This window comes from Ornithodoros turicata, chromosome 1, assembly GCF_037126465.1.
Source record: "Ornithodoros turicata isolate Travis chromosome 1, ASM3712646v1, whole genome shotgun sequence".
Classification (NCBI taxonomy): Eukaryota; Metazoa; Arthropoda; class Arachnida; order Ixodida; family Argasidae; genus Ornithodoros; species Ornithodoros turicata.
This window is the reverse complement of record NC_088201.1, coordinates 117,122,756-117,136,216: the sequence shown is the minus strand read 5'-3', so window position 1 is coordinate 117,136,216 and position 13,461 is coordinate 117,122,756. Positions and strand designations below refer to the sequence as shown.

The 13,461-nt window shown below is 44.7% G+C and overlaps 1 protein-coding gene across 1 annotated transcript in view; it reads right to left on the bottom strand.

Annotated features, from left to right (window-relative positions):
• The window catches only part of LOC135368250 (uncharacterized), a 59,483-nt gene extending 54,903 nt beyond the window's left edge, over nt 1-4,580 (bottom strand). Inside the window, exon 1 of the mRNA XM_064601410.1 lies at nt 4,419-4,580. Within this exon, the coding sequence (XP_064457480.1) occupies nt 4,419-4,485 (67 nt within the window). The 5' untranslated portion in view covers nt 4,486-4,580. The remainder of the gene's footprint in view (nt 1-4,418) is intronic.
• Between the last annotated feature and the right edge of the window lie 8,881 nt (nt 4,581-13,461).

Sequence of the window (13,461 nt, the reverse complement as noted above, 5' to 3'; positions counted from 1 at the left end):
CCCCAAGAAGACTGACCCGACGGAGAGGCATAAGGTTGGAAATTACCGCCCTATCACTCTGACGAATCTTGATTATAAAATTATCGCAAAGGTTCTTACGGAGCGCTTGCAGTGTGTCATCACAGACATCGTAGGTGTCCATCAAGCGTACTGCACAGGTCACACAATATTCACCAATGTTCACACGGCGCGCTCGATTGTAGAATGTTGCTCGCTATTAAAGGGACTCTGACCAGAAACTGTGGGAGCTCTTTCGTACTTGTAGTCGATAAAGCACCAAACAAGGACTCTCCATGCGAAAATTCACGCATTAGAACCCCACGGTTTCTCTAAACTCGAATTTTAAACATTCGACTTCATCCGAGTGCAGCACGCCTAGCGTCAAACCGCGCCTAACGTCAAAGTTTGTTTTCGTTTTCAGAAACATTAAAAGGACTAAAACCAAACACTTTTCTTTCAGAGCATCCCTTATGCACCTGCATTTCAATTCCAATCTGTATTACAAGAATGACAGACCACTCAACAGAGATGAACATCTGAAAGTGAAAGAGCTGGAATGAAGATACGTTAATCTGTGTCAAAGGTTCTTAGTATGTGTTCGAGTCGAGGACATAGGTCTCAAGCTTATTCCTGTCTTCAGAAGAGGTGACAACTATGCTCCTTCTATCTATTAACCAGCTCCACTTTTTAGGGTTCCCTGTAAACTAATGGAGCACATCATGTACTACCACGTTGTCAACCAAGTTGAGTCTGTCGATTTCTTTTTTAAATTCCAGCATGGCTTTAGAAAAGGGTATTCAGGCAAAACTAACGTAGTGGAATTCGTTCACAGCATTTCAAACTGTCTTGATTTCTGGGTCCACGTAGATGTAGTATTCTTTTTATTTTGTAAGGGCGTTTGACACTGTGCTCTATGGTCGCGTGTTGGCCAAAGTAGCCTAATTAAAATTTGATCCTGCTACCTGGATATGCAGTTTCTCAACTAACCGTAACCGTGGCGACAACTCGTGAGGAGAACCTATCATATCGCCACCATGCAGCATTTGTTATGTTACAATCGCTTCACATTTTCATCTAGTCAAAAGCAAGGCCTTTTGGTGATCGGTCTTTTATGATTACGTGCCCCTCCGTTATGTAACACCACACTGGGTTATTCAACCTATGAGAGATAAATAAATATATTGCCAAGTAAATTGTCTACAAGGCTCGTTATTCCATTTCGCCACACTACCACAAGCAATTGTTAGAGTAGTGGCCCAGGGTATGAAGCTCGCCACTAATCATCATTCAAACAAAGTTCATAATGTAAAATCCTTTACTCAGAACACTGGCTTAACACAACAATTAAGAATAAAGAGAGTAAACGTTTCATTGCCTATCCAGGTGGCATCATCCCTCCAACAGAGAACAATAAAAAACAACATCAAAGGAGTCAAATCGGTGGTCCGCATTCCTTTCATCCAACGTATTTCATACGCTATTTGGAAGGCACTGTGCCCATCAGGCATTTTGACTGTGCATATCAAGTTGAGTGCATAGAATGTGATGCAACCTACATTGGCGGGATAGACAAAAGACGTGGGACAAGACTAAAAGAGCCAGTTGCCAGGGCTACTAATGCTTAGCTTAACTAAACAGGACCGAATCAGTCTGCCACTGCTGTCCTAAGGGACATATATTTTGATGGTGCAGTAACCTTTGCTCATGACTAGCGATGGGGCCCTAGAAAGTTCTTAGAATCCTGCTTTATCAGGCGTGATGCTTCAGCCTGTAATACATACCGTGGCCTTCTATCGGATGTGTAAGATTCCCTCTTAGATAGGCTGATGTGCTCATCTTTGGCCTCTGTTGTACTGATGCCACCCAGATAGGCGACAAAACGTTTACGCTCTGTTTTTGTTCGTTGTGTTGAGCGGTGTTTGCAGTAAAGGACGCTACATTATGAGGTTGTCACCCGGCTTTTGGAATATATTTTCAAATAAAGTTGTTGTTTTACAAAGCTCAATACATTGCAGAAATCATTCTTGTTGCCTATTGTTTTGGGGGTGCCATTCTTGCAGTCACGTGAAGCACTGAAGGGCCAATTTAAAAAGTAAAGGCAGTCTGATTTATGTTCTTGCCGACATGGCACAGCGTATGTACGAGGTAGCTCCATTTCAGAAGCCTGAGAACACTCAAAGCAATTAGTGTGCTAGCATCAGATATGGTGTACAGCATTACATATTTGCTTTTGCTAGCGCAACTAAGAAAGGTGGATAGAAAGGCAGTTACAACCTGTTTCCACAAAAGACACTCAGATTCATTAGCAATTTCCTCCAAGAGAGCCAAGGCTTTTTCTAGATTACTAGAACATGGGTACCTGGTTATAAATAACAAGAATTCATCTACCAGAAGTCAGAGTTTCACACACCCTGCTTTCCATCAACACTATTAAAAGCTGTGTCCCCCAAACATGCACAAAATTCCTGGAGTCTTTACTGGACACTGTTGCTGTCCCTCTCACCAGGTGCTCTCTATGAACCCGATTCACAGTTCTGGATGCACTGCCTGAGCTAACTTCAGCATGCTTTCCCAACACGAATGGTAACTGCTATGAGGAGTGTTGTACTTACTGAAAGCAACATGAAATGCTGTACCTTGACAGGTAATATTGATATGCTTCTTAAGACCGTAGAGAGATGTTCCATGCTCCCTTTCTTCCAAATCTTACTATCAGACGCAAGCCCACTTGCCACCAAGCCAATGAGTTGTGCCTCACAGTCAATGCGATCAAGGGAATCTATCACTGAGGCTCAGAAAAGCTGTTTCCCATCGGGATTTAAAGGATGAGCTACCTGGGATACCTGGATCCACAGTGTACGACACACCACTCTACATATGGGGATTCTACAAGAAAGTTGCTGACACTATAGACTTCCTTGCCAGGCGGTTTTCGTATGAGTTCATCTTCCAAGCCTCGCGTCGGTCCCTGTATTGGGCTGTTGTTGACTCTCTTTTCCCCCGTCCTTTCTACCGGCAGCTTTTCGGCTCGGGTCCCGGGGAGGATGCGCTCGTACGAGTCAGGAAGATGCCTGTAGAAGCTAAGGTGAAAGACTTAGACCTACACACCGGCACTCTACCTGTGCGCGCTTGGCTGCGAGAACGAGGTTTCTTCGTGGCTTTCATTAACTACAACTGTAGGCTTTGCCCAGAGGAGAAGACCATCGAGCATGCTTTCCAGTCATGCAGGGATGCTTTCTTCTTCTGGGACGTGTTCCAGCGTGCCTTCAAGAAGAACATCTACCTCAGTGCGCGGGCTATTCGGTACCTCCCGATCCGTCCAGGCGGCGAGCTCCCGTGGGACGTACTTATTTTGTTAGGTTTGTACTCGTTGTGGATATCTCGTCGTGTTAGAGAGCGCAATGTTCCTCCAGTCGGCTCCTGGCCTTTCTTCAGGAGGTACGTGACGCCACTGTGTAGGTTTCTACTCTCCCGAACAGGTAGTGCGGAGCACCCTATCTGGCTCAAAGTACTTGAGCTTGTTCTGTCAAGCCCCACGGAGTATTAATGGACTGACCCTGGTCCTCAAATCACACCCACACTTTTGTACATACTTCATCTCAAGCATGTATTCTTGTGTCATCCCTCTCAATCACATACCGCATCTTGCATTGTAAATAACATCTACGTCTTGAACTCTAACAGTGCGAAATAAACCGTTCTTGAAAAAAAAAGTGTTAGCTTAGCTCAATTGGTAGAGCCCTGGGCCGGTAATCCAGAAGATGTGGGTTCGAGTCCTACAGCTGCCTAACCTTTTCAGTGACTCCCATCTTTGAACAGGTGCTATGCCGGTCTTGCTGAAGGACCCAGGCAGTCGTATTGCCAACTGTAGGATGGGACAAGCGAAAGCTTGCCCACATCAGAATTCAACAATTGCACTGCTCTCGCACTACAAACGAAGAGCAGGATCAACTAGTGTCATGCAGTCCCACGGAACTACCAGTGCAAAGCATCCCCCTGGAGCTTCAATGGGATCGCAATAGTGTATGCACCAAAACTTTCCAACCCGCTCCGAGAGTACAAAGGCGCGAAACACTTTCGTGACGGTGACGGACATAACGCCTCAGCAACTGAGACTGCCTGTAGTAACTTAAAATAACCTAGCTTTACACAAGAGCCATCCCTTCCTACCTTCGCTTCCTACTTCCCATATTGCCAGAATTTTCCCCATATTGGCCCATAGTGGTTAATATCGGGCCATATTGTCCGGTTTGGGCCAATATGGGGGAAATCTTGGTGAAACGGGTCCCATATTGGACCCGTATCGCGAATGACCAGCCAATATGGGCCCAGTATTGTGTGCTGCTCGGGTATGTGATTATTGAGGATCTTACACAAATATTATGAAACAAAAGAACCGATACCACGAAAATGCTTACCTGATACCATGGCACCATGGCAAAACGAGGACATGATCATAATAACTGCGGCTTGGTGAGACATCATATTGCCACTTTAACGAACCGTCAGCGTTGAAACCTTCCAGGTGCATGTAGACCTTTGAATAAAATCAGTATCCTGCAGCCGGTATAGCGAGCGTTCCGTACTCGTGACAGTATTATTCAACGTCTCAAACGACCGCTAGGTAATAAAACTTATTCGGGAATTACAGCCTTTCATTATGCTCGTCATTGTTACTTGTCTCGATGTTTCGATTCACATCTTCAATTCAATGAGGCCCTCCTTAACTGAAACGTTGAGTTGGACTGATTAACCGTCGCTGCGATAGTGAGCTTTTTTTATAAAATAGCAAGTTAACATTGCGTTTCGCTGATCATTCCTATGCAGTTATCATACAGAAACATCCAGCAAAAATGAATAGCTGGGCCATGCATCATGATGGAAGGGAAGGAAATTTGGGAGCAACGAGGAATTAGCTGAGGTTAGGAAACAAGAAAGACATGACGAAGAAATTCAGAGCAAAACTCAAGTAACTGAAAGTGGGAGTAACCTCAAGTTCAAGTAACTCAGTTTTCCAGAGCTCTTTGAATTTCATTGTTTCTTTGGTATTTTAGGCTTATGCTTTCGGTTTTATGTCGTCCGTGAGCGCTGGTCGCCTTGGCTAGCCCTCGTATCTAGATAACCTGTCTCCGTGTCTCGTGTCTGAATGGATGAATGAGTGACAAAGATGGATTCAGTGTCCTTACGGCAAATGTCCCATTACGATCGAAAGTATCGTTACGCCAGTAATCCAAGGTATAAATTGATACACTGTCGAAACAAAATCCGATAGTAACAGTAAAAAAATAAAAAATAAAAACGATGCGTTTTTTTACCTTTACCCTGTACGTGAGTCCTGTACGGATGGATGCCGTGACGGATATTAAAGGTAAAAAATCGAACCGTTTTTTTTACTCTTATTTTAAGAGCCAGAGGTTGGCTGTTATGCCATCCGTCGTAACCTTACCCTCATATTAACGCTTATTTACCCCCTATATGCCTCATAGTTGTGGGGTCCTCCCTGGCACCCTTGTAGGAAGCTAACGGTCCGTATTGGCCTTGGGCGACCGCAAGTCCCCAAAGTCAAGGGAGGACCAGGTAGGAGTAGGGACGCGGGGAAAACAACGACAGAGACAATCGGGCTGTGACGGCTGTGTGTATAGTTGTGGGCTTTGGCGGCAAGGATTAAACCGTGTAAATCACATCTCTTGTGTCATTCCTGTCATTCCTGTTTGACAATAGGGAACGGCTTTTGGCTATTAGAGCAACCACGGTAGGGTTGAAGCACACTGTGTGGCTATAACCCGCATAGTAAGAGTAAAAACGAAGGACATTGTGAAAGTCAAAAAGGCTTCTTGACTGTCGTCTTAGGCGTCTTTTGGATAAGCAGCTGTTGGCAATGCTGACATGATCGGGGAGGGGGGGGGGCAATGCCACATGGCACAAAACGGTTTCCCGTTTTCCTTCTGTAGCATAAAACTGGTATAGGCATAGCTTGTTGCTGATCCAAAACATGTGGCAGTTCTTGGCCAAAGCAAGCAATATACAGTAGTTCTTGCGACTGCGAAAAGAAAAATAAGAAGCACGAGTGCATTACTTGAACCGGGTTCAGCCTCTCACCACAGCCCATGTACCCGGATATCCAGAACATCTGGATCAATGGAAGTATTTCCTACGGCGTGAGTAGCACACATCTAAACCGTAATACAACAAAGTATCACCTAATAATTACCACGTTATTGGAGGAAAGAGCCCGCAATAATAGATACATGTGCTTATAGAATACTGCACCTATGGCCTGAAAATGATGTGGCATAAGGCGCACGTAACCTAACATAAATGAAAAAAAAAAAAGACAACAGCGTACTAGCCATAAACCAACAGATTACAATACCTGCAATATTTTAGCCTAATATGAAAAGACATTTGTGGATATTCACAACACATCAACACAACGAAATGTAAATTGTAGACTAGCTATATGAGCTAGTAATTGTATTAGTTTATGTTGATAGTGTAAAAACGCTTAATGAGCCGATCAGCTCGTACATGCGTCCTCCACCTATTTATATATCAGGTGGGTGCTATAAAAGGTCAGTCACATTTTCGAGCGTGACGCTATATCTACTTGAGAGACAGGCTTGTGATACCGTTCAGTAAATAATTTGTGGCAGATAAACGTACGCCAACATCGTGGTTGCCCCCATCAACGATGTTAAAAAAATAAATATGACCACGCAAAATTTCGTCTTCGCGCAATTCCTATGCGCTCTACCGATGAATTGAGACGAAAGTTTGCGTGGCCGTGGTTGCTTTGTTACACAGTGCTCGGTAACCACAATATTTTTGTAAGTTCGTCTGGCATAAACTATTTACTCTGAGGCAGTGGAAGTCTGTGCGTCAACGAGGTATCTGTTGCGGAAGTATAACGTCATGCACGAAAATGTGACTCACATTTTACAGCACCCACCTTCTATTTTAAAGATAAGATAAACTATTTGAATAGGATAAAACAAAAACTGCATATTCGGCGGTCATCACATTTGACCTCCCCTGCTCAACATTATATATTATTATGTGTGACGGAGGAGAGTCTTGTGCACCTCTTTCAACAACGTGTCGCACAGTAGAAATTTTAAGAGCACGACCTCATGCAGCTGAGGGTGCATGCGGGGTAATGTGTAGTGCAGCATGACTACGAAGAGCGTGACCTGTTCCTGGGCATGCTGGAAATATAAGTTTATTTACAAAAGCGCAAAATAATGTGCTTGCTGGTATTGTCAAATGGTAAGGTGCTCCTTGCCAGACCTGAGTCTATCTCCGCAGACACCGCTTACATGAACTAGTCATAAACGTAACCCGGACTTCAAAACATAACATTTAACTGAATATTGTTAAACACATAAATCATTTTAGCTCTCTAAGAAGTGACGTTCCACGCGCGGTATGCAGCACCCGCACCACCACCATCTGCACCACGTTATCGAAAATCGTGACCGCTTTTTACAAGTCAGAAAATCCAATTGTTTCCTGTCAACACATTGTGCTGCGCTATAATCAGCAATAATTATCCGAACTGCTATTACAAGAGCGGATTGAAGAATCGTTAACACAGATGCTTCAACGGCGAGAAACGCACATCGGAGAAAAACGAAAGCGAAAAGCGTCTCACCTATAACAAAATGATCGGCTCGTAGATGACCATCACACATAAGGCATCAGTACGGTGGACAATGGACATACGCATATGAATTGGCAGCGTGGAGATAGCTGCGAGAATCACAACTGTTTAAGCAGCGTCCGCGTGCTTTGCCCCCTACATTGTGTGACGCTGTCTCGTTCGATGCCATTTCTTCCTCCCATATACGGTTGACACAAATGAAGTCTGAAGTTCAACGAAACTCAAGACACCCAGCCCAAAATGTGACGACTTACATGGCTACATGGTGCATGATGTGAGGCCACGAGAAGCCAGAAGCCAGAGAACCTTAGCCAAGCGAAAGAAACGACGCTCTGCACACGGAACGATGCACATGTTCTCAGAACCCAGATGAAAAATTTTCCAATTGGGACCAGTTCAAAACCAGTTTGCAGCTGGTCCCACCTTGAACTGGTCCCAGTTCAAAACACCAGTCGCAGCTGAAGTAGCAACGTTGGAAATGATTTCTCCTCCAAGGGGAACTCAGCCAGTCGGGAGCTTATGTGATTTGCTGTGATGAAATCCACAGATGCAGCATGGTACTGAAATAAACATGAATTATTTTATTGTGCACTTCTGAAGCACACATTTTGTATTTCACCGATACAGTTTCTCACTGACTTTACAGGAACTGTTGAGAAAAACGGTAAGTATTCAGGGCAGCCGTGGAAGTCGTCATCAGTTGGTTTGCTACGTATAGAGCTGCAGGAGACTGTATCATACATAATTCATTTAGTTCAATACACACATTTGTCGCAGACACTCACCTTTCTTATGTATTCCCCCCTCCCCTTACAGGAGGCGCTTGAAGCACAATATTACTTCACCAAAGCATTAATTGAAAGGCACAACTACTCCACAACGGACTCACATGCTTTTCGGGCCCACGCCACGAGAACTTTGGCGAACTATGCGGGTTCGAGAGCAACCCGAGTTTTCCGTGTGAAGTATCTGAAACACGGGAATGAACGTGCGTCACAAGGGGGAATGCGCAGACTAACTGGTACATGATGATTAAAAGAACAAGAAACTAAGAGACACGTTTCACAACGTACGGTGTGCAAAAAGTTGCTTTGTTAACGTTAACACAGCATTCGCATAAACCGGGTGTTAGTCGTGAAAGGAACGCCGTGCACATGTTCCCGTAACAGAAGGGTATCGCGACGATCACACAGAAATTAGGAAGGTTCTCAAGGTCCATTTCTCATTGAGAGCGAAATGTGCTCGTAGTGATTAGCTGTTTGCATTTCTTCAATGAGTGGCCATAATGGGCACGTTGCAAACAAACGTGACATCGTTGGAGCACAGCTGGTTCCTGCCAGCGCTCACTACGTCATGGCTACGTCATTAATCTCTTTATATCTGTTAACCTTGATCTACAGCTCCGACATGTGAACGTCGCTTCATGTTTAACCCAAAAAGTATACGAACTGCGTATTCTGCACGGACGATGCACGGATTCTGTACGATGCACGGACACACGGCATGGCCACAGGGATGCATGGATAAACCAGCCCACTGTTACACATGCGCAGGGGAGCAGGATTCTCAAACGGGTGGTAGATGACTTCGTACATGTGTACGATAGTTTCGCCAATATTGAAATTATGGATAAACTATTAGTACACACAAAAACCGTGTGCACGTCGTAAATATTTTTTTTGTTCAGGATCGTACCTGTGCTAGCAACACACAGGATCGCTCGTGTCATGGAGACGACAGTGTTCCCGGGTCAGCTAATTTTCCGCCTTGTCAGATTCGCTAGTTCCTCCTCAAACACTCGAAGTGTCTCATTATAGACAAAACCTCACTTCGGCCGAAGGTATCTCATTACGACAAAGGTTCAAGTAAAAGTCCAAACGTTCTCCTAGTTTTTGCGGCCTGGGTAGCCATTAGGGCACACTGAATCACTCATACTTTGCTGAATACACATCTATGCTGGGCTGCAACAGTAGCGATATTTGCAGGGATGTCTATATATTGTGAGGCAAACAGTATATTAAGATACAACAGAATAATGCAGCATTTTGTGTAATATGTTCATCATAAGGTATTGTTGACGAATTTGTAAAGCACGTTGGTATATGGAGCTTACAATTAACTGAATATAAACTTTGTTGTGATTTTTTTTAGTCAATAACTGTCACTGGGCAAGAAAGAACACCTCTTTTATCTGACCTCAAATTTGTTTCCAGTCAACTTGCAATGGTACAATTCTTGTTTCTGAAAAAGTTTGACTACAGGAAGCATAAAAGCAACTGTGACAAGTCTATATTCCTAAAATTGAGCTCTATATTGCTGTATGAACCTGCCCAAGCTGCATTTGATATGTGTTCGTTTTCTGACGCTTTGCTGACATCAACCTTCATCGGGAAAAAGAATGGAAGTCCTTAAAAAAAGACTTCCAGAAAAACACATGGCATGACCGTTGCGCATAGGTCGGCGAATTCAATCATGATGGCCATCACCGACATCATTCACGATCACATCACTCAGAATGATGTGACGTTCAGTGATGTTGAATGATGGGCAATGATGTGATGTGATGTTGAGTTTGATGTTGAATGATTCAATGATGTCATGTGATGTTGAGTTTGATGTTGAATGATGGGTAATGATGTGATGTGAATTTGCATTGTATGTTGAATTATGAGCAATGATGTGATGGTGACATTAATGTTGAGTGACGGGCAATGATTTCATGCTGAGTTTGATGTTGACTTAGGTGTGAAGATGAGATGTTGAATTGGAAGACCCTGCGATGTGTTTCTCAAGTTGAAATCGGCGTTTCAGGGTGTGGGGTTGACATTAGTCGTGGATGGGGAGGGGGGGGGCGTGCATACATTTGCCTATAGAAGTATGCATTGACTAGACAGGAATATGGTGCCCCATTTTCAGTGTACCTGTTCTCGTGTACTGTGATAATATGAACTTACCGGTAGTGGCGGGAAGGCTCCAATTGTACGCGTGACCTTGCTTCTGGAGGGTGGGAGGGAGAGGGGTGTTTGCAGTTCAGCGTTGTGTTAAGGCTTTGGAGTCGGGATCTCGGTAGTTTGGGCGGAGCTGCACGTGGATGAATGACAAGGAGCAGGGCAGGTGGACTGACCTTGGCGCGCTCGCGCTATTAGTTTTGCGTCGCCTCGCCTCAGAGCAGGTGTGGTGTTGTGGGGATGGCTCGGTGGGCTGTTATATCGAATATATCAGGTGTGGGAGGGGAAGGGTTTGCCGTTCAGCGTTGTATTTGGAGTTGGGGACTCTGTGGCGCTGCACATGGATGGCATCCGTAAAGGACAGAAAATGAGGGTTAACCTTGGCGCTCTCGCGCTGTTTGATTTGCATCGCTTCAGAGCAGCTGCGTCGTGGGGTTTGGCTCCAGAGCATAAAGAAGCGGCGCGGGTATTATGGGACGGGTATCGTGCAGTATGAACTCTGGGTAAGTCACTGTCACGTGAATAAAATGACAGCATCAATTGCAGGACGTTGTTTTGGGCAACGGCAGAATAATGCACTTCCGCGTTATGATTTTCCGTTCACACTGCCACAAAAATTACGCTTCCAAATAGCATGACAGTTTTATATCACTTTTTGCAAAAGCAGAATGCGAGCATAAATGAAAAAAACTGTCCAAGAAAATGTGGCATGAAACTGAGATGCATAATTTTGGTTTATAATCACGCGTACACTGCATCGGTACAGCCGGCAACCCAATATATTATGCTAAACAGTTTCGGGACGCAGCCCCGATTTTTCATTGACACAGTTTTGTGTTTGTGTTTTTGTTATCCGAACTTGTGTGTTGTTTCTGAGTACGACGTTCAGCATTGCCTTCTGTCAGTAACAGCGTAACAGATTTATTACAAAAGGGGAAACAAAGTGACGACTATGATGGTCCGCACCTATATGGTCGGTGAACTGTATTCGGCACTTCAAGGAAGATACTGCAAGAGAGACGGGTCACATAAAAGAAAATACCTGTAGAACGAATCGGCCTCACGTATAGTGTGCTCTCACGCCTGGACATTTATACACTTAATCGTGGCAATGGAATGGATATATAGACAGTTCGAACTGCCGAAACCGTTGTCTGGCTCGGGCCTGACCTTTCGAGCGCCGTCGACTTCTTGATACACTCCGGTTCTGGATTAGGATCACTGATCACAACGACGGTCCCAAAGGAATTGCGTATGGGTACGCGGGTTTCTTCCAGGTTTGGCATAGAGCGTGACAAACCTGATATTGATGTTGTCCGGCACACGTCGTATAGGCGATATCAAGCCAAACCAATGATGCTTCAAGTCGAGAAAGCCCTTTTATGGTATCAGTGCTCAAAGGGAAAGTAGGCCCGCGTACCGCCGAACTAACGGATGCACGAAACATGCCCCCGACGAAGGTTCGCGTCAGTTGAACCCGATTGTGAGCGGTTGAATGTAGAACCCAGTGCGGTGTTACGTAGATAGGAAGCGGACTGGAGAAACGTTTCGGCCGTTTCAGCAATCAGTGCTACCCATGGGCGTTCCCAGAATTTTTTCCAAGGGAGAGGGCAAGCGTGCTACCCTCTACCACCTCTTTTTCTGGAGGCGGACGTTGCGGACTGTGCGGGTGCTCAGACGTTCTTATTATGACATCGGAATATAATCATTACGACCTATGTCTACGGAGTGCATTATTTTCACAATCGACATTGGGGCTCCAGAGGGGTCACGCCCCCCTTACCCCGCTCCGGGGACGGCCATGGCGCTACCTTCTATGGAACTTCGGTCAAAGGCATCGCTAAGTGCGCAAACGTCGACCCCCGTCCCTTAAAGGGGCACTAAAATGCAAGAACAAGTTCACTTCAAATTACGTTGTACGCTGTGTTAATTTCGTACATGTTATCATAATTCGAAACTTTGATTCCGTTACGAAGCTACAATCAAAATCATACCGGACTGCTTCTTGCTTCGGCGCCAAGCAGTGAACGACGCTTCAGCTCGTGCATCGGTGCTTTTAGTCCATGCTGCGCGTGCTACGCCATGGAGCAGTCCGGGTGATAAACATAGTGCGCTTTGCGGAGCGGATAGACGTCGCCGTCCGAAAGAAGTGAAGACAAATATCATCAGCGGAGCATTTGCGATAACTGTTGTGGACTACAATTCAGTGAATCGCTATTGAAAAATGCAGCAATGCGCATCGTACTGCGCATATACGATCTCTACGGTCGTATCCGTTCCAAATCCGCACGCCCGCAACAGGTATGCGCGCGCTTTTCCCGCTGTGTCATTGGATACCGTCGATCTTTGCTGCCTAAGAATCAATTCGTTGCCGCAAAAGATGGCTATGTTTTCATTGCATTTTTCTTCTAAACGGTAGCGTTGTGTGAACTAATTTTGTTTGAATTGTACTAATTAAAACACAGACTTTAATTTGAGAGAAAGTTGTTTTGCATTTTAGTGCCCCTTTAAGTGTTAAGTATTAATAAACGCCCCTTTGTGTTTTCGTGTAACCTGTTTTCCTTCTTATGGTTTGTCCTACTTATTTCATTCTGGTGTGTGTGTGGGGGGGGGGAGGGAATCTGAATATTTTGGGAAGGAAGTCAGCCAGAGAGGACGGCTTGCTGTTCCTTCAAGTTTAGCCAAAGTCCTGCAAAACGTCGACCACTAAATGAATTTTTATGTCTGGTACTTTTCAAAGTAAATTTCTTCTTTATTTTTTAGGTGTAATGAAGCTAGTTATAATTATTTTTTATTCTTATACGGCTTTCCAACTCTTCTCATTACTCTATATCTACTGCTACTTATTCTAGT